The sequence below is a fragment of the Pteropus alecto genome, unplaced genomic scaffold (genome assembly GCF_000325575.1).
Source record: "Pteropus alecto unplaced genomic scaffold, ASM32557v1 scaffold109, whole genome shotgun sequence".
Taxonomy (NCBI): domain Eukaryota; kingdom Metazoa; phylum Chordata; class Mammalia; order Chiroptera; family Pteropodidae; genus Pteropus; species Pteropus alecto.
Genome location: NW_006494608.1, coordinates 7,248,194 through 7,270,618, shown reverse-complemented (window position 1 = coordinate 7,270,618; position 22,425 = coordinate 7,248,194). Strand labels below are relative to the sequence as shown.

Genomic DNA, 22,425 nt, shown 5'->3' with positions numbered 1-22,425 from the left:
TCACATTTGCTTTTGTTTTTTATTTTCTTTGGATCTTAGCAGCATATAACAATCCACATTATCTATCTCCCCATTTAGAACTCATATTGTCAATCCAACAAACTTATATTATTAATCCAATAACAACAGACATTTTATTCTTTTAAAACCATCATATTAAACCGAGATCTTTTTTTTTTCTTAAAACCAACATCCCTAGTACATCTCATTTTGGCAGAGCCAGGGCACTGTATGTGAGTTTAAAGAAAAGTGAATTTGGTAGCCTCACTGTCGCAGGAATGACTAGCTCTTCACCAAAGACTGATGATCCTCCCCCGAAATCCCCACCCACCACCACCATAGGTAGAGTTGTAGCTGAGTTGCAACAAAGGATATTTCTCAGACCCTTGTAGTAGTTGTGGTTACATAACTGAGTTTTGGCCAATGTAGATAAAAATGCCATTTACTACTTTCAGGCCTAGTCCATAAAAATCTCCTGCCACTTTCATCTTCTGGCTGGTTGTTAATGCCTCGGGCAATCTAAAAAGCCACATGTTGAAGATGACAGAGCCTCTGTCGGCCTGGTCTCCAATGACAAGCACAACAAACGGAATTCCCTAGCTATCTACTAATCTCTTTTCATTCTCTAATGTGTATTCTCTGGACTACTGCACTGCCTGTTTATAAGAGAATTTCCTGGCAAATGAAAGAAAAACTGCATCATTGTAGAGGAGTTTGAAAGAGGCAACAGGGAGGACTGGCCAGTTTCTGGTTTTGTAATACCTTTTACTTATCACTAACCACTTAACATAGGGACAAGTTATAATCACAACGTCAATGACTGCCTAAGGCTGACAGGCCATATTCTAAGTGTCTCATGATAGAAACACTCATAATGCATGAAATTAGATATATGATAGTACTTAAATTTTATCATGCTCATCAAAGCCCTATCCTCTGTAATATGTTGTAGCAAACATAATGCTATGACTTTGCCAAATCTATTTTCTTTTCTCCCTGAGCACATAAATAGGCTGTATTTTCCAACCACCCTTGGAGGTTTAGGAGGGTCATGAGACAGAGTTCTGGACAATGAAATGTGGTCACAAAGGGTGTGAGCCATTCTCAGACTTAATCAAGAACTCAAGGTTCAAGGGGGGAGCAGAACCACTAGTTGGAAGGAGCTGGGTCCTGAATGAATGCTTAGAGGTATGTTGCGCTACCCAGCCAGCTTGGGATTATAGTATGAGAAAGATACAAACCTCTGAGATTTTGTTATAGTGATTAACACAGTCAGCCTATCTTAATGAATACATTAGGACTGTCACATTTGCCTGAGAGAACTATGTAAAAGGTTAAAATTGAAGGGAATGATATGTAAAGTATACCTCAATAAAGTTTTTAATTTAAAAAAGAATGTCCTGCCTTAAAGATGTACCCTAACTCTACCCCTACTCCCACCCCAACCTGTTCAATCCACTCTTCCTAATTGTTCCAGAACTGCTACAGAATGCTTCTTGCCATAGCAAGGGGAGGGGCAAACTCCAGAGGAACTTGCCCTCACTGAGACAAATCCACCAAGGTTTTTGCCATAATTGGAGGAAATTCTCAGAGAAGAGGAATAAGAGATACAAACCTCCTAACTCTACCCCTACTCCCACCCCAACCTGTTCAATCCACTCTTCCTAATTGTTCCAGAACTGCTACAGAATGCTTCTTGCCATAGCAAGGGGAGGGGCAAACTCCAGAGGAACTTGCCCTCACTGAGACAAATCCACCAAGGTTTTTGCCATAATTGGAGGAAATTCTCAGAGAAGAGGAATAAGAGATACAAACCTCCAGTTATTAAAAAAAAAAAAAAAAAGTCACAGGGATGTAATGTACAGCATAGGAAAAAGTCAATATTATTGTAATAACTTTGTATCGTGACAGATGGTTACTAGACTGTGGTGATCACACCGTTGGAATATAAATGTCGAATCACTATATTGTGTATTTGAAACTAATATCATATGTCAACTATACTTTAATTAAAAAAAAAAAGCAGACCCACAAAATGGATACCGCAGAAAATATAGACCCAGTTTTGCAGGAGAGAAAGTTGCCTTCTCTGTGCAGAGCGAGGAGCAGCGCCACCATACTGCTGGTCCCAGCCTCGCGCAGCCCTCCACTCCCTTCTATTGGGGACCAGTGAGCTGGGCCTGCGGGATGTAGACAAGGAGGCCTGGGCTCCTCCACCGGTCAGGTTCCGTCTTGTCGCCTCAGAAGGCCATGCAATACTGTGGCCTTGCTACTTCCCAAGCCAGGGAAGAGCTTGGCCAGCACTCCCACCCCTCTTTCTACCCCCAGCCGTTATTCCCGCGTCCTTCTTCTGAATTTAGAGAGGCAAGGCATCCTCTTGGCTTCCTTCCGGCGGGCTGTGACTCTTGCCAGACTCTAAGCTGATAATCCAGGACTTTGGAAGGAATAATATTCCATGTAAACCTAAGAGGCAGCTTCTATTATAATGTCACCCCAAGGCCTCAAGACCAGGGCTTTGAGAGCCGGCTCCATTCAAGTATTGTAAGGCTCCCTCTCTCCTAGGACCTTCTGCTGTGCCCTTGAACATGAAAAATCCCATGAATGAAGGAACTATTTTTGATTTGTAAACTCCCTGTTACAAACAGCTTTGTCTCTGTCAGAATCATGCTATGTGCATAAGAGGTAGTTAGAGACAGGTAGGTGATTAGATAGGTGTGTGGGTAGATCGATAGATAAAAATACTTGACAGTCTGCAGATCATTCTAAAGGCAGGGTCCCAGGGCTGGTCCTGAGTATCTATTACACGGGAGGAGTTCTGGATCACAAAGATGTGGTATAGACAGCTTTTGGTCTTATATGTAAGTCTATATTCATAAGGGAACAAAAAAAAGAACTAATAAATTGGGTCAGGCAGAGAGATCGTAAAGGGGATATTTCTAAAGCACTGTAGTTCCTTCTAATGTTAATCAAAGCGAGTCTAAGGTTCCACACTCCACACACCATTTTTCCTTCCAAATTCCCTGTTCCGAGATTTCAGGAGGAGGCAGACTGCAGGGCTTTGCGTTAGGTGCTTTGATAGGAGGGAGGGGATGCCTGGGTTTGGGCCGATCTGGGTCTTGAATATTACCCAATACTCCTATTGCTTCTTGTAAGTGCCAGGGAGTCTGCTAACTTTCAAAAAAAAAAAATTCTGTAGAAACTATTTACTCCACAAATATTTATTGAGGCCCTTGCTTCGCATGTGTCAGGCACTGTGATAGGCCTTGGGGAATTCAGTGACGAATAGACCGGTCACTGTCCCCAAGCACTCACAGTCCAGTGAAGAAGGCAGCCTAGTAAACAGCTATCCTTCCCTGAGAGAAGTGCTACAACAACTGCCACTTACCAGCTGTGGGACCTGGGGCAGGCCACGCAACTTCTCTGTGCTTTACTTTCATCATCTTAAATGGGGCCAATAGTAGTGCCCCTCTCCTTGGAACGTTGTGAGTATTAAATGAATTAATGTATTAAAATGCTTAGAACAATGCAAGACACAGCAAGTGCAACGGAAGGGTTTGTTCTTGGTGGTGGTGTTGTCACTGTTATTGTGGTGGCAGTGACTAATGGAGGAAAGCTTCCCTATCCCTGTGCGTTCCCAAACCAGAAAGCCCTCCCGAAGCAGGTCATACAAACTGAGTAGAAGAGGAGTTGGTCAAATGGCTGAGGGAAGGAGGCACCAGGGGAGGGAGAGGAGGGAAAAGAATAAGGGGAGGGGACGGAGCAGAGGAAGCAGCATGTGGTGAAAAAGAGGTCTGGAGAGCACAGCAAGTGTGGGAGCAGAAATCAGTTTAATTCAGATGTGGAGGTGATTTGGAAGATGAGGCAGAGAGTTAAGGGTAGACGATAAGGGGTAGATCGTAAAAGGTCTGTGGTATCACGCTGAGGAACTTGTATATTTAAAAATCAATTTATGGAAAAATTTTTCTAGAAATCTGTGAAGCTGTATCAGCAAAGTTTAGCTGAAAAGGAAATTGAGAAAAGGATCCTCAATGGTCAATTGCTGATAAGAATGGAGAATGTGCAGAATGTCCCACAGAATGTCCAGAATGTCCTGGATCTAGCTATAGATCCCCGGGGTGGCGTTGACTGTAACTGATTTCCTACAGCTTCTTTAAACCTCAAGTGGCTCTCCTCTATCCACATGGCATGATAACAGCTTACCTCCCTAATGGCATTCAAGGCTGTGACAAACTCTTCTGCTGTCTTCCCTGGTACCCCTTTGTCTTTACTATCAGAGCCCTGACATTCTGTCCACTCTTGTCTGCCATCCAGGAACTCAGTGGGGAATCCTGATTAGCTCAAATAACTCATGTAATTCCATCTCCTTTCCCAGTGATTGGCTGAGAGATAGATGGGCACTTGCCACAATTCTGGCCAGACATGAGAGAGCCCAGGAGACTTGTTCTCTGAACAAGAAAAACGCAGGCTGACAGGCCTCTTCTTCCTCTGAATGTTTTGTTGGTATGTGACACCTGGAACTGCATGTCCTCCAGAGCATCCAGCACAACAACTTGCATAGCATAGTTAGATAAGTTTACATTCCACTGAAAATTGAAGATTTCTGACAACTTCCTGAGAGATAAGTAAGGTGGTTATCCCTTTGGTAGATTAGAAAGCTAAGAAAAATAAGTTAACATATATAAGGCCTAGAGAATAAGCAGGAATAAAGCCAGATCTCACGATTGCTAGTGCTTCTGCGATACCAGGGTACTTCTCTTTCATCATACCAGATACAGACCAAAACGTTTTATAAAGAATGGTATTCATGCCCAGACAACAAAGCAAGGCATGAAGATCAAATAAATTGTTAGTGTAAATTGAAATGCCTTTTTGCATTTTTGTTCATATTACATAAGCCATATGAGGCTGAACTAAAAAAAAAAAAAAAAACATGAAAAGATGAATTCTTGTGCTTTTCAAGCTGAGAGATACACACTTGTCTGAGTCAGATAGCTACCCTATCCAGGACAATAAACGACAACACAGTTTCCCAACGAGTGTGCCCCAAAGGCATTCAGGGACTTTAGGGATACAGACATTGCCTCATTTTGGGGGAGAGACTCCTCACTTTTACCCCAGTGTCACAGTCAGTTTGGGTTTCTATAGAAAAGTACTACAGACAGAATAAATAATAGAAATTTATTTCTCACCATTCTGAAGACTGGGAGTCTGAGATCAGGGCACCAGCATGGTCAGATTCTAGTGAAGGCTCTCTTCCAGGCTGCAGACCTCTATGTTTGCAATCTCACATGGCAGAAGGACAGCAAGCGAGCTCTCTGGGGCCCCTTTTATAAAGGCATAAATTTTACTCATGAGGCCTCCACCCTCATGACCTAATTATCTCCCAAAGATTCTACCTACTAATATCACTACATTGGGGGTTAGGATTTCAATATATGACTTTTGGGGGAACTCAAACAGTCCATTGCACCCAGTGAGCCATACAAATGTTATCACTATTTACACGTGTTGAGACATGAAATAAGTTGGGAAGCACATGCCCATCTTTCCATGTCTTTCCCACATCTACTGCCATCTTTCACAAACCCTTTATTTTAGAGAACTAATCCATTCACTGTTTTTTGCACTGTTTTGTTTGTTCACATTTTGGCCTGAAGACCTTCCCTATGATTCTTCCTGCCTTAAATCCTGGGCTTCTCCTGTATATCTGAAAATTTACTTTAATCCCACCCAAAGTGACCTCTTCTAGTAAACCGTTGCAGTATATAATGAGTGTTATATAGTTAAACCACTTGGCCTATACATACTATCATATTGCATATCTTATTTTTTCATTTCTGTGTCTTGTCTCTCTAACTAAACTACAAGTAATCTCTGAAGGTCATCACGAGAGCCTTTCTCATAGCAAATAATTCATTCTTAATCTGTTTATTGACCACCAACACATCTTACTGTGTTCTCATTTTCTAATCTGTTCTATCTTCTTGTTCCGGTGATGGTGCATGTGATGTAGAAAGTCAGACTATTTGATTGTATTTTTTCCAACTAAAACATAGTGTGTGGCTACTATATAAAAAATGCATGGAGATTTACAGAAGATTAAAAAAAAGAGAAACATATTGATAAAAACAAAATAATGATGAGGTCTAGGGGTCTTCTCATTTAAAAGTCTGGAGACAACAGAGGCCCTAATTAATAAAGAATTTCTCCACATGGAGGAAGTATTCACACAGAGGAAGGCGACACTGGCCATTACTTCTCCCTTGGAATATTTAGTACATATAGTCACATTTTAGTGGCTATATTAGGATATGGGGAAGAAGAGGGTACTTTTATTCTCAAACCACCAATAAAGCCTGAAGTATTTGCAAGTTTAATCATAGAATAGACAACCTTTGCATAATTCAACTTAGCTGAGTAGTTCCTGCAGAGGCAAGGAGACCCAAGAACCAGAGTCTAATATTTCTGAAATGACGTGTGTGTGTGTGTGTGTGTGTGTGTGTTGTGTCGGGTTAGAACTTGGACCCCTGGGTGTAATTTGGCCAGGGCAGAGAAAGACTCTGCTAAGGGAAAGAATCTTAAATGGTCTGGAGAATAGAGCTGGCCAAGCTCATTGTCCCTCTGTGGTCAGCCCTACCAACCACAGACTCCCACCCAGACCACCTACCCCTGTGAGCCTTCTCATATACTCTTCTCATATAACACACTTAGCAAGCTCCTTCAGTGTGACTCCTTGGTCTCTCCCTCAGAACCAACCAAGAGGACTGGTTTCGAGGCTTCTGAGGCTGCCAGCCTCCTAAGGAAGTATTCCTAAATAGAGATATATTTTGGGTTGCTGATAAGCCCCCTAAATATTTGGGATGCAGCCTTTGAATTTAATGGTTTGACTGCTGATGTCAACTACTCTAGTACTATTTATAGAAAGCTAAGACCCAAGGGGCCTATGTGAAAGTAGATAGATCAGATCAAACAATTATTTATTTTGATGTCAGAGAAATTCAGAGAACTTTAAATTATACACTTCCAAGAAAGCTGTGAGGCCATTACCATCCTACTTGTTGTCCTTGGGGCTCAGCTAGAGTCTATGAGAGCCCAGGTTAGAGTATGAACTGCGGTATAGGAAACCCTGGGATGTATGAAAGGGGACACTGGTTCAGGGTCTGAGTGTGCTTGCAGTTTCTAGAGGAATTGAGGTCACCTAGAAGATATAGAGCTGCTCTAAAAATGATTTAATATTGCTTTTCTATGGATTCTCTACTCTCATGACAATCAAGAGTCATCTCTCAGTGACTATCTATCTCCCATGAAACCAAGAACCTCCTGTTTTGTCTGTAATCATTGCCAACAGTAAGCCTCCACCCCACCACTCACACACGCACAAACACACACACACATACACACTATACTTTCAGTTTGAGCCGGTGATATTTTGGACCCTGAATGCTCTGAAAAATAGAGAACTATCTCACCAAGTTAAGGAAGTGAGCTCACAGATCTAGTCTTTGAAAACGTTCAGCTTAATAACTCAGTCCCCTAGATCACCAAGTTTCTCTTCCCCCGTCCTTCAGTTACAGCATATAAACAAAGGATCATTCGAATTTGCATGAGGGAAAATTAATTGAATGGGCTTTACAGGACTAATGGGTTTAGTTTGGCTCTTAAAAATCTTTCTACCAGGCTGTTTCTCCAATATTGTGACTGTTAAGCCTTTTCTACTTAGAACTAACTAGAAAACATTTCATGTATATATGTGTCATAAATGTGTATTTTTTGTTTGGATCTATATAAGTTTAATTCATTTCGGTCTCTCACAGTTATTAAAAATTAGTTTAAAGAGAGTATAAAATATATAGATGGTAAACATTGCTCACTCTTGTGCTTCACTCTTAGTGCTATTAACAGGAAATGCATTTCTGACACTTTTAAAATGAGCAATCACATGTATAATCAACTTGGTTGAAACTTCCTTCCTGGTAACTGCAACACTTCCTCTGCATCTGGATACGAAGGGAGACTCAGAAAAGCAGAATTGTTTTGAGGCACACTGGGTAGGTTTGAATTTGTTTTATTTTCAAAAATTAAACAAATGATCCTTCAGCGTCATCACCTCTACTGCTTTATCAGGTATTTTCTGCCCTTTCTATTTTTTGCCCTTTGTTAGGTCTGACTCGGAATAGTGACACTTCCTTCTCAGCTAGAATATTTTTATCTGGAACTGTTGTCAGTTCTTGAGATGATACTACCACTGAATGTCTCTGTTTCATTGTCTAGTTCAACCTACATGTATGGATATTCATGAGGTTCCGGCAATAGTTTTGCAGGTGCATCGGTCTTTTTTTTGTTTTTGTTTAAGAGGAAGAGGAAGGGCATATGAGCCTGTGCCAGCCAGGTTTCACGTTCTTACAAGTGCATGCTTAGCCATTATTGTTCTTAACTGTGTTTCTAATGTCTTCTCATAAAAGGAGAACACTTCATAGCTTCAACCATGAAGGAAAGCAGTGAGTATTTAGTCTGCCTGTTTTCTTCTGCATCTGGTATCTTGTAAGATTGTTTGAGATCACTGAGGCAGAAGTCATTACTGTGTATTTGTATGTTGCCTAAACTAAGACCTATTTTATTTCATTAGTGTCAATATTACTGTATCTTCCTTGTTGGTTATTCTATATGTAGCCACAGACCAAATAGTGAATATTTTAAGCTGCAGGAAACAGTTGTTTGGGACTGTTGGTTTCATGTATTTACTAAGTAGAATTTCATATTTTATGAAAGGAAATATTGACTTAAAAAGTAACTTTAAGCCAAGATTTGAACAGAAGTTTGGATCTAATGAAACTTGTCTTTCTTATCTTTTCATCAAACTCTTCTTTTTGGTATGTGTCAAATGCTCCATCATTTCTCAAGGGAATAAGTAGTTATAGGTCTTGCTAATATTGGTCATTAAAAAGAGTAAATTATGTTTTCTGAAACGTTTACTTTCATGTCAGAAGTTGATTCTTATTTACAATGTAGTGATACTAAATATTAAAATAAAAATATCTTATATTTCAATTTTAATATTTTTAGCATTTTGATCATTATTTGAAGTGTTTCTTACTGCAGTATGCCACATTTATACTTAAATGCTTTGTGCAGAGTAGGTACTTTTTAAATATTTGTGGGAAGAGTGGATAAGTTGATGAGAAGAAACTTGTGAATTCTCATTATAGAGATGAAAATATTAAAGCAAAAAAGAAGTTAAATAATTGATTGGGGTCCAAGCAGCAAGTCACTGGAGCCCAGGAATCCTTCCTTCCATCCTGTGACTTTCCCACTGTCTAAAACAGAGGAAGAAGAAATGAACTGGGACGTTAAAATTACCTGAATGTTCCTATTAGGAGAGTGCAGCCTTGGGTGACTTTCTTAAGACACTGATCTAATATAGAAAAGACAGCCAGAATGTTTACAGATTTCATGATTCAAAATTTTAAATATCTGCACATGTTTCTGATTGCAACTTTACCAATTCTGATAGGAAATGACTACCTTTTTTAACTAGAAAGAAAAGAAAAAAGAATGACAGGAAGTAGACTAGGGTGTAGATATCTGAACCAGAAGTTTGAAAATAGAGACTATGAAGCAAGTCTGGTAAAGTGGCTGAGTCCCAAGAAGAAGTGTGAGACTGACAAAGAAAAAAAAAGCCAAAGCCTGTTTCCAAAGTGGGGTGGCTTAGCGTCTCACAATGCACCTTGCAAACTAGGACTTGATCCTTTAACTAGATTATTTTACTCATCCATTTCAGTATGCTTAAAAACAATTACCACTTTGAGCCATTATATGTCAGACACAGCACTAGACGAGTGTTTTACGTAAATCTTTTTGTTTAATTAAATTTTCAAACCACAAAAGTAGAAAGAATGATTTCTTAACCCCCATATACCCATTGCCCATACTGAACAAGTATATATATTACCTTATTTAATTCTTATCTTCACCTTCTGAGATATTACTCCACTTGACAGATGGGAAATCGGCTCAGAGATTATTTAACTAGCTCAAGTCACCAGATACTAAGTAGCAGGGTCAGGATTCACAAGCCCCGACCCCGAAGCCCCTGTTTCCTTGTACGCATGTCATTGTCATTCTTCTACATCTCCTTCTGCCATCTCTCAGAAAAATGCAACTGGAAAGTGCCTTCCCTGTGACAGAGCCCTCTGTTTTTTCACTTCTAGGTCGCGCAGGGCATGGAGCTGGAGAACGATGAACAGCTGGTGGTTCTGAGAGAGGACAACTGTCGCAGACGCCGGAGGATGAAGCCGCGCGGCTCCGCGGCCAGCCTGTCCTCCATGGAGCTTGTCCCCATCGAGTTCGTGCTGCCCACCAGGCAGCGCACCAGCAAGAGCCCGGAAATAGTGCTGCTGCATGTGGCGGGCCACGGCAATGTGGAGCAGATGAAGGCACAGGTGTGGCTGCGTGCACTGGAGACTAGCGTGGTGGCTGACTTCTACCACCGGCTCGGCCCAGACAACTTCCTACTGCTCTACCAGAAGAAGGGACAGTGGTACGAGATCTATGACAAGTACCAAGTGGTGCAGACGCTGGACTGTCTGCGCTACTGGAAGGTGCTGCACAGGAGCCCAGGCCAGATCCATGTTGTGCAGCGGCACTCTCCCTCCGAGGAGACGCTGGCCTTCCAGCGGCAGCTTACGGCCCTCATGGGCTACGATGTCACGGACGTCAGCAACGTGCATGATGACGAGCTCGAATTCACACGCCGCCGCCTGGTCACCCCGCGCATGGCTGAGGTGGCCGGCCGTGACCCTAAACTCTATGCCATGCACCCCTGGGTGACCTCCAAGCCCCTCCCGGAGTACCTGTTGAAGAAGATTACCAACAACTGCATCTTCATTGTCATTCACCGTAGCACCACCAGCCAGACCATTAAGGTCTCGGCTGATGACACCCCAGGCACTATCCTCCAGAGCTTCTTTACCAAGATGGCCAAAAAGAAGTCTCTGATGGATATCCCTGAAAGCCAAAATGAAAAGGACTTTGTGCTGCGCGTCTGTGGCCGGGATGAGTATCTGGTGGGTGAAACGCCCATCAAAAATTTTCAGTGGGTGAGGCATTGCCTCAAGAATGGGGAAGAGATTCACCTGGTGCTTGACACGCCTCCGGACCCAGCCCAGGACGAGGTGAGAAAAGAAGAGTGGCCACTGGTGGATGACTGCACTGGAGTCACCGGCTACCATGAACAGCTGACCATCCACGGGAAGGACCATGAGAGTGTGTTCACCGTGTCCTTGTGGGACTGTGACCGGAAGTTCAGGGTCAAAATCAGAGGCATTGATATCCCTGTCCTGCCCCGGAATTCTGACCTCACTGTTTTTGTGGAGGCAAACATCCAGCATGGGCAGCAAGTCCTTTGCCAGAGGAGGACCAGCCCCAAACCCTTCACAGAGGAGGTGCTCTGGAATGTGTGGCTTGAGTTCGGTATCAAAATCAAAGATTTACCCAAAGGGGCGCTACTGAACCTCCAGATCTACTGCGGCAAAGCTCCAGTGTTGTCTGGCAAGGCCCCTGCTGAGACTCCGAGTTCTGAGTCCAAAGGCAAATCTCAGCTTCTCTATTATGTGAACCTGCTGCTGATAGACCACCGGTTCCTCTTGCGCCGTGGGGAATACGTGCTGCACATGTGGCAGATATCTGGGAAAGGAGAAGACCAAGGGAGCTTCAATGCTGACAAGCTAACATCTGCAACCAACCCAGACAAGGAGAACTCAATGTCCATATCCATTCTTCTGGACAATTACTGTCACCCAATAGCCTTGCCTAAGCATCGGCCTAACCCTGACCCCGAAGGGGACCGGGTTCGAGCCGAAATGCCCAACCAGCTACGGAAGCAACTGGAAGCAATCATAGCCACTGATCCACTTAACCCTCTCACAGCAGAAGACAAAGAATTACTCTGGCATTTTAGATATGAAAGCCTTAAGCATCCAAAAGCATATCCTAAGCTATTTAGCTCAGTGAAATGGGGAGAGCAAGAAATCGTGGCCAAAACATATCAATTGTTAGCCAAGAGGGAGGTCTGGGATCAAAGTGCTTTGGATGTTGGGCTAACAATGCAACTCCTGGACTGCAACTTTTCGGATGAAAATGTAAGAGCCATTGCAGTTCAGAAACTGGAGAGCTTGGAAGACGATGATGTTCTGCATTACCTGCTACAGCTGGTCCAGGTAGGGGATGCCTGTGCTATCAACAGAGCACTCTTCTCAAGGAATTTATTTGCATGTGCACAGGCACCCCCTTCAGTTGTCATTAAATGCCCTTTGTCCAGAGCATTATATCAGTCAAAGCAGATCTGATGAAGCCACCTCAAAAAGTAGTAAACTGTTCTATTTACTTTTTTATTGTCTTTGAGAGTTTGCTGGCAAGCATTTTGAAGATGTTAATATTTCCTCTTTTTTAGGAGAACTGGACCTGTGGGAATACTTTGTTCTCATTTACTCTATTAATGATATATTCAACTTATGAAATGATCCCTTGTGCCAAAACTCCCACTGATTTACATGATTTTCATGTATTATCACATTTAACTCTTCCAATAACTATGATAGAGATCAAATTAATATTTTCATTTTACATATAAGGAAACCAAGTCACAGAAAGACTAAGTAATGTGCGCCTAAGGTCACATACTTTGAAAAACAGGAATTCAAATCCAGGAGGTCTGACTCTGGGCCCTACCCTTTTCACTGCCTCCCAATATCCTGCATCAATCCAGTGTCAGGGTTGTGTGTCTTAGAGAGAAAAGATTATATTCTGATAGTGTTCATCACAATTCATGAATGACGTCTCATATCTGGATGGGATTTTGAAAGCCCCTGTCTTTAGACAGGTCCAGTATGTGTTTCTACTCCTGTTCTCATGCCTTTCCTTGGGTTCAAAAGAGGCTAAGTCATTTGCTTAAAGTTTGCTTAGGAAGCTAAAGAAAGGAGGAGCAGTTCTGCTCACTGTAACCAATCTCAAATTAGATCATGCTGCTTGACAAAGAAGAGGAAATTAAGGAATTGGAATAGAAATGCTATTTTAGAGTGCAGACATGTTCATTAATTCAACAACATGTACTGAATGTTTCCCCTTTTCTGGATGCTGAATATAAAGCAGTGATCAAAACAGAGCCTGTCTGCCCTCGTATAGCTTGTGTGCATGGATACGACTAACATTAAATGATAGACACACAAGCAGATATTTAATAACAAATTGTGATAAATGCTCTAGGGGAAAACTACAGAGTATAATGAGAAAATAGAGGTCCTGGGGACACTTAATTTAGATTGAAGAAGCCAGTGATAGTTCTGAGTAGGTGGTGTTTGACCTGAAATCATTAAGACTAGTCAGCCTCAGTGTTAGATACTAAACTGTCTAATCATTATCTGTATTGACAGGAAGGCCCTGGAGTTTTCTGATGAGTATTTTGGGTATTCTCACCTTTAACTTTGAACTTTCAGCTTCCCATTAGGCAGATACTTGAAATATTATATTTGGCCTTTGCTTTCATCTATCAAATACAGCCAATATTTTTCTCTGCCCATGAGTGCAGATACTGGCATAACACTAATGAAAAATTTAGAATAATCCAAGTGTCTTCAGCTTTCTAGCTCTCCATAACAAACAGAACGTAAAAAAATTTGCATGAAATCTGTTCTAAGTCTCCAGGCCACCATGAATTATTTTACATTGTAATTTTCACAAGTAAGCTTTAAAGAATTGGAAAATGAATAGTGTTCTTGGAAGTGTTTAAATGAAAGAAATCAATAAGTAATATTAGCATTGAATCTGTGGTCATAAATTTGAAAAAGAGTAGTCATTTGTGAAACTATTTGAGACATTTTCAGATATGGCCAAATGACTCATTCCTGATTAAAATGGTCTCCTAGTTGAGATCCACATTGTCTTTACAGAAGTGAAACACGAAAAGGTCAAAAAGACTCATATTCGGGTTAGAAAATTAAAACATTTCTGAAGTGAGTACTGGTGGTGAAATAACCATATTCTCAGAATTAAGATCTTATTTGACCACACCTATGGAAAGTATGTGGATAATTGAAATATTGTCGGGTCAATATTGATCATTTGCAAACTGGAAATCATACCAAAAGCCCCCAGGCCCTAAAACGTAAAGTAGAATGGGAATTTCTCCTCTTCCTTCTTAGAAAAGAATAGACCATGTCTATTTATAAAGAAAATACTCTGAGACATTTAATTTTAAGCCTCTCTTTATGCTTATATATGACATCTATATAACTTTATATATACATCTATAATAATCAAACAATATTTGTTAGTCTGGCTGCTTTCAAAATTATGGACTATTGCAGACTTATAGAAAGGATTAGAGAATAATATAACAAATATCATGCACCCACCAGGATTTACTTATTTTTTACATTTATTCGTTCTTTTCTTCAGACATAGAGCCGGCATCTAAGTCAATATCTCTATATTAATGAAGTGATATGAAAACTACTAAACATTGAAAAACCTAAGGAAGCATATAAAATAAGGATTTTCAGACAAAAAAACTCTGTATGGCAGAGAGCAGTGATTGCTCTGTATGGACTGATGTAAGCCGGTTGTTTACTTACAGTAAGAACCTGTGAGGCAGCCCAGTGACTTGCCAGCGAGATGCCAGAAAGACATCTTGAGCAGAAGAGAAGTGATACGATTTTTAGGATCTTCACATCTAACAAACAAATACTTTTCTCTTTACATGTACTCTATGTCCACTGTCTATTTTCTTTCCAACAACCTCTCTTACTGTCCACTTTTATAGACTTGTTATAAGCCATCTCCATCTTTCCCTTCTATCCTTCCAATAAATCAAGTATGCCCTTAATGGAAGCAAAAGTTCTCCCCTCTTTGCCTTCGAAGTCATCAAAAGTACATGACTGTGAGTCAAGAGTTCTGGCTTCTATTCCTAGTCTTTAAGTAAGTGGTTCACTCTGGCCCAAAAGACCCTTGAAAAGAAAGAATTGAACTTAAGTGACTGGTAAGATTCTCATCACCCTAGCCATTAAAACCCACCAGGGCAGAGCATCAGTTTTTCTCCATTTCCTTTTCCCTGATTAACCAATATGGAATGCAACCCTACAATGCCAATGTGTTCCTCCTCTAGGCTGTGAAATTTGAACCTTATCATGACAGCGCCCTTGCCAGATTTCTGCTGAAGCGTGGTTTAAGAGTAAGTATTTCCATTTTGATAATAGTATGACATTTAAATTATTGAGAATTGGCTGGTGGATCTAGGGCCTTAGTCATAATAATTTCAACCTTCTTGTTCCCACCTTCAGAACAAAAGAATTGGTCACTTCTTGTTTTGGTTCTTGAGAAGTGAGATAGCCCAGTCCAGGCACTACCAGCAGAGGTTCGCTGTGATCCTGGAAGCCTACTTGAGGGGCTGTGGCACGGCCATGTTGCACGACTTTACCCAACAAGTCCAAGTAATCGAGATGTTACAAAGAGTCACCATTGATATTAAATCACTCTCTGCTGAAAAGTATGATGTCAGTTCCCAAGGTATCATAGCTATATTTTCTTTGTTCTCTTTTCAAATGACTTCTTCTCCAAATGCCATCATTCTTGTGATTCTTCTTCTTCTGGAAGACAATTTGTACCTCCTAAAGGCAGCAAAGAACAAATTATTTAATCTTCTGTCGTCACGGAAGAAGTAAATTTAAAGTTCTCCCTTTATGAGTAATATGTTTTAAAACTATATATATTTTTAATGATGAGTTCATGATAGATTGTAAACTCTTAAAATTTGAAAAGCATGCAGATGTAAGATGTGTTTTTTAGAAATAATTTCACACACACAAAAAAATTAGTTATTTTCAAATATTTACCTTTTACTTTCCATCATTCAATACATGGAAATAATTTTCAAATTTTCAGTCTTTTAAAGTAATGAGTAATTGAGAAGCTATTTAAAATTTTTGGTATATATATACACATATATAGTGTGTGTGTGTGTGTGTGTGTGTGTGTGTGTGTGTGTGTGTATATATTTCAGAGTACTTCATATGAAAAATATACATCACCTCCTCTCTAAAGCCATTTCCAATATTGTTTTCTTATCCCTGAGAAACTCTGTTCCGGCCCTAGGAAAATTAATCCCCCTTTTTCTGTACTTCCATAGGTTTTGGTTGATATTGCATTAAATTATAGTCATCAACACATCTTTCTGGTCTAGTAAACTAAATAATCCCTAAATTTAGGAATTACCTCTTATTCATGTTTGTATACTTTAGACTCAACACTATGGCTTATAATGGACACTCACTAACGTACTAACCAATATTTTAAACTTCAGAATATTTTGAATTTCCAATTTTTCTCTTCGATTCTTTTTCAATACAACAATAATGTTCTTTCCAAAAAATGATAGCGATAATAAGAATCTTACTCATTTTTATTTTTATTGTATGAAAGAGAACCATTTTTACTGGCCTTCAGTCTATCTGTTATTCAGGGCGTAATTTTTAATTTATGTGTTTTGCCTTTGGAACTTTGAGGCTGTCACATCCTCCCCACACAGCATAACTTCCTCTTTTGAAAAGAATTTACAGATCCTTAACCAAAGTTCATTTAATATGGTCTTCAAATGTCTGTTCCCCAAATCAGATGGCAGTTTAAAGTTTCACATGTTGGAAAGAAAACTACAGTATCAGTTCCTTAGCATTATTCTTAAAACATCCTTCTCTACCTGATTGTATTGGTATCTCATATATATTCCCCTATTTTTATCCCCTGTTATAGTATGTGTACATGGTTGTATTGCTCACAGTCAACCTGACTTACCTTGCCACCTCAACTAGTTAACTCCTCAAATACAGAAGCATACCCCCCTTTTCTCCTATTCCATACCAGACCAAATGTATATAGAATGTTGTGAATAGATGTGGCCTCAGGAAATGTTATAGATAATATTGGTAATTTTTTGAACTTATATAACTCTTGTGTGCTTTTGAAAATTACAGTTATTTCACAACTTAAACAAAAGCTTGAAAACCTACAGAATTCGAATCTCCCAAAGAGCTTTAGAGTTCCATATGATCCTGGACTGAAAGCAGGAGCACTGGTGGTAGGTATCATCTTGATATCTCCATGTGGTCTTTATGTCTTAAAAATGTCTGTCAAGCCTTCTCTAAACACTAGCTGCTAGAAGTCTTAACGCAAGGCAATCTCCCACCTATTTTTTTTTTTTAAAAATCAGGTTTCATGAGGAATCATTTACGTACAATAAAATTTTTCCTTTTTAAATGTACAGCTCAATGAGTTTTGACAAATTTGTATAATCAAATAACCATCTCCACAATCAATATATAGAACATTTCCATAGAAATGTTATAGAAAAAGTTATTTTATATCCCTTTGTAGTTAGTCGTTTCCTCCTCCCATTCCCTATCTCAGACAACAGATTTACTTTCTGTCACGTAATTTTGCCTTTTTTAGGATTTCATGAAGTGGAGTCAAAGTATCTGGATTCATTTACTTAGCATAATGCTTTTAAGATCCATCCATGCTGCTATTTGTATCAGTAGTCTGTTTCTCATTATGACTAAATAGTATTCCTTTGTATGGCTAGGCCACAATTTGTTTTCCATTCACCTTTTGAGATAGTCAGGTCAGATGATATGTGTGTGTTTAATTTTATAAGAGATTTCCAAACTGTTTTTCCAAAGTGACTGTACCTTTTTACATTCCCATTAGCAATATATGGGAGTTCCAATTGTTTCATATCTTAGTCAACACTTGTTATCATCAGACTCTTTTATGCTAGCCATTGAAATGGGTGTGAAGTGGTATCTCATTGTTGTTTTTATTTGCATTTCTCTAATGATGTTGAGCATTTTCTCATATGACTATTTTCTATCTCCTCTTGAGAAGCTTCTGTTCATACTTGTTGCTCATTTTTAATGTAGATTGCCTTCCTATTTTTATTTATGAGTTATTTATATATTCTGGATATAAATCCTTTATCAAGTATACATTTTACAAGTATTTTCTCCCAGTCTGTGGCTTGCCTTTTTACTTTCTTAGTCGTGTATTTTATAGAGCAGAAGCTTTTAATTTTGATTAAGTCCAATTTATCGCTGTTTTTTAATGGCTCATGAATTTTGTGTCCTAAGAAATATTTGCTTAATCCAGTAATTCTTTATTCCATTCTATTGATGTAGATATCTATTCTTACATCAAAGCACATGCTCTTGATTACATTCAAATAATAAATGACTTCATGTATGTATAAGAATCTTAAAACAGTATACTTCCATTAATTTCCCCTTATTGTTTATTTTTACGCTTTTAATTTCTACATATATTATAAACCCAATGGGTTGTTATTATTTTTACTTTAAGCAGTTAAAATGCATTTAAAAGATTTAATAGGTTAAACTTTTTTTAATATTAACCCACATATTTACCATTATTTGTGCTCTTCACTACTTTGTATTGGTCCATGTTTCCATCCGGCATCATTTTCCTTCAGCTTTTACTATTTTTATAGTGCAGGTGTTCTGGCAAGAAATTCTGTCATATTTTATTTGTCTGTAAAACTCTTTATTCCACCTCATTTTTTAAAGCTATTTTCCCTGGATACAGGGTAAGTTTCTCCCTTCATGTTTAATATTATATCCAATTGGCTCTATAGCAAAAGCATACACTATCGACTGTCCTTATCCAGTTAGATAGGTAGAAATAATAATATATTAATACAGCTTCAAATTGTGTTTGCTTTTTAAAAAGACCATATCACATTTTTGATCTATGGTGAATTCACTTTTGGCTAAAACTCCTAAGATTTTTTTACTTTGAAGTGAATGGCTGCTAAGCCACATTTCCCACAAATTCTCTTGAGTTCAGTTAGATGTATGAGGAGTTTTTTAGAGTGGGTAGGCACACATGAGCACTAGATTTCTGTTTACTGCTGTTAAATTCCATCTCATTATATTTGGCCCATTGCATCTGATTCTTCAATAATAGTTTTTAGACACTGTGGTAGCAGTGGAATTCTGTTTTTCAAATTAAATCTTAGGAGGAGGCCAAATATATAACCTAACAACAGCAAGGTTGCTTTTTTAAAGGGGACATGGGAATACTAGAGTCCTGTGGGAGTGGGGCGTGCAGAGGATGGGATCTGCCTCACCTCTTAGGCACCTTCGCAGACTCTTAGGGTTCCTTGGAACACACTTTGAGAACTGCTGGTTTAAGTGTTGTGAATTGCTCTCACTAGAATTTTGAGATTTGGTGAAAACACTTTCTGTATTTTTACCCAAATCACTGAAAATTATTTTCCAACTAGGATTTTTGTCTTGGTTGTTTATAGTGATACTTTGCAAGAGGATGTATGTATCCATGCTGTATGTTCATTGTGTATAGAAAACATCTGACTATTTTCAACTTATAGGTTGAAAAATGTAAAGTAATGGCCTCCAAGAAGAAGCCCCTGTGGCTTGAGTTTAAATGTGCTGACCCTACAGCTCTATCAAATGAAACAATTGGAATTATCTTTAAACACGGTGATGATCTACGCCAAGACATGCTTATATTACAGGTATGCTACCGTTAAGGAAAGTTTTCAGTTATCTGAAAAGAATAATTCTATATTAGCTCTAAAATATGCCTTCTACTGATTTTATTCCCATTCTCCTATCTTGATTGATGAACAATGATCAAAGATTTCATAACAGAGTTTTCATCGGGAGTATGTGGCCAGGGACCATTAGATATGCAATCTAATGAGCATCACAGTTCTATTCTTTCCTGAGAAGATACATATCCAACATTCCCAAATAGCCAGATGTACTTCCCTCACCTAACCTTTTTTTTTTTAATGCAAGGCAACCCTTGATTGATTGCAAGGAACTTGTCAGCTTACAATCTTTTATTTATTTATTTATTTTACTCCTACAGCATCTGGTCTTCCTAGATGGTCTTCCATCCAAGTACTAACCAGGCCCGATTCTGCTTAGCTTCCGAAATCAGACGGGATCGGGCTTGTTCAGGGTAGCATGGCCGTAGACCTAACCTCTCTTTTATGTACCCTATTCCTGGTATGGTAACATAGAATATAGACACATTTACCCACTAGCATCTACTTCATTCATATTCATAGACATAGCAACACACCCATAGATGCTCTCCTTAAATACATCACCTTTGATACACACCCACATATACAAACTCAAGTGAATAATGTGATAGGAAGGAGAAGGTGAATAGGCCATTGGAGAAATCATGTAGTTAAGTAGTGAAAAGTAAATAGTTTACTAGAACAGAAGGTGAATGGTTAAGGTATCGATGCTAATCATTTTTATATTTTCTAACATTTCTTGATAAACTTGAGCTTCACAAATCCATAAAGTATTATTCTCCATATTCTAGTTATTCAATATTGTAGAAGTAACATAATTTCTAATATTAAATATGATTTATTTAAAATAGGCAAACCATATTGAGTTAAACGTAGGCTATTTAAGAACTGGTTATGTTTTCAATTTTCTCTATGTTTCTGTTTTTACTTATTTCTAATATGGAAACACTAATACACTAGGCTCTCTTTTCAAGAATGGTATGTGTATTTTCCTGGTATGAGTATTTTTTTTTATAAAAAAAGAAAAATAAGTCATTCGAACCTTTTGAAAGTTTATTAAATGTATTAAATTTTCAATAAATCTATAGAATCTTTTGAATTATTCAAAGATAGGTACTCCAAAAACATGAAACATCGCGCTTTCTTCTCATTATGTTTTGTGGTTAAGGCACTTTGCATGGCAGATAAGGGCAAGTTATTTAAGCTCTCTAACCTTAGTCTCTTCACCCACAGAACGAAAATAATAATCATGTCCACACTCTAGGGTTAACACAAAGGAACAACATAAAACAGCACTCGGGAAATGTTAGTTATCATTATCATTGTTGCTGTTGTCTAGGTTGGAGCCCAAGAGTGCCTTACGCATAAAAATTTGTAGGGATGTTAGAGCGGAACTTTTTTTATTGTGGTAAAATATACATAACTAGAATGGAACATTTGAATAAATGAATCATGGCTAAAACTTTCTGAAAAAAAATCCATTTCTTTTATTCCCCAAGGTATACTACATCTCAAGGAGCAAAATGAACAAGCTCCCAAGGAAGGGAAACTATAGAGTACCAGGTTGATAAATGAAAATACATAAAATTATTTTTTTAGAGGAGTAGAAATATATACATTTACAATGGAAACATTTTTGTGTTTTGATGCCCAGATTCTACGAATCATGGAGTCCATTTGGGAGACTGAATCTTTGGATCTGTGCCTCCTGCCATATGGTTGCATTTCAACTGGTGACAAAATAGGTGTGTGTTTACCTCAGAAGATGGATATACCACTTATCTAGTTTTAAAGGATCATAATTCCTTCAGTGTAGTCATTTAATAACTAAAAAATTACAATCATAATCCATTCAAAAAGGAAGAAAATATTCCAAGGCTGGTGAATGTGACTCTCTATTTAGCACGGATATATTGAAGATACGTGAATGCATGATTCGAATCCTTGTGATTATACATGGAAATGATTTTAGTAAGAACTTGTTCCCTCCTCTTTACTTTCCCATCTCTAAACTTTAACTCATTTCATTATACATCGAACTTCTCCCTCACAAATAACATTTAAAAATAGAAAGATCTGTCACTTAGTTTAATATCCCAGAATTCATACTATAGAAGATATTACATACTCTATTCTTGCATGCTGTTACAAATATTTAACATTTTAAATTCAATCAAAGGTATTTTTCAAGTTCCGATTTAAGAACCATATGAAGCCATTTACATTCGATCCTGTAATTTAAAAAAGGAAACGCACAGGTTTTCAAAAAAGGAAGGACATACTCAGCACATAAATGCTTTTACTTATTGCCTTTCAAAACTACCTCTTTCCCCCTTTCATTCTGGGTTATTGAAAGCATGTCCCACACAACTTCCATATCCCCCTCTTTTTGTTTTTCTTACTAAGAAAACCAAAGCAGGAACCTGGAAACTAGCACTCTGCCCTCTACTCAAAGACGTAGCCATTCCTCCTCTGGGTCAGGCACTAGGCCCAGTCTACATCAAACTGTGTGCATCTTCCTGTAGGAATGATCGAGATCGTGAAAGATGCCACGACAATTGCCAAAATTCAGCAAAGCACAGTAGGCAACACAGGCGCATTTAAGGATGAGGTCCTGAATCACTGGCTCAAAGAAAAATGCCCTATTGAAGAAAAGGTGAGCTCCTGCTCTTGGTGAAGCCCTTTACTCGTGAGGTTGGGGGTTGTTAAGTGCCTTCCCTTGGTGACCTGGTATATCTGTGTAAAACAAAGGTGCTTAGTTCAGAACTTCATGAGAATTTGCTTCTCCTTTG

At 38.9% G+C, this 22,425-nt stretch overlaps 1 protein-coding gene and 1 pseudogene across 2 annotated transcripts in view; one reads left to right on the top strand and one right to left on the bottom strand.

The window, feature by feature from the left end:
• The first annotated feature begins 7,981 nt into the window (after positions 1-7,981).
• PIK3CG (phosphatidylinositol-4,5-bisphosphate 3-kinase catalytic subunit gamma) overlaps positions 7,982-22,425 on the top strand; it is a 30,275-nt gene continuing 15,831 nt past the window's right edge. Inside the window, exons 1-8 of one of the 2 annotated variants that reach the window (XM_006925367.1) lie at positions 7,982-8,048; positions 10,209-12,215; positions 15,158-15,223; positions 15,333-15,558; positions 17,019-17,122; positions 19,448-19,594; positions 21,288-21,378; positions 22,159-22,289. In XM_006925367.1, coding sequence (XP_006925429.1) covers positions 10,221-12,215; positions 15,158-15,223; positions 15,333-15,558; positions 17,019-17,122; positions 19,448-19,594; positions 21,288-21,378; positions 22,159-22,289 — 2,760 coding nt within the window. In that variant the 5' untranslated portion in view covers positions 7,982-8,048; positions 10,209-10,220. Of the gene's footprint in view, positions 8,049-8,434; positions 8,499-10,208; positions 12,216-15,157; positions 15,224-15,332; positions 15,559-17,018; positions 17,123-19,447; positions 19,595-21,287; positions 21,379-22,158; positions 22,290-22,425 lie in introns of those variants that run through there. The other variant, XM_006925368.2, reaches the window with a different exon arrangement.
• On the bottom strand, positions 19,945-20,063 carry LOC112473559 (annotated as a pseudogene).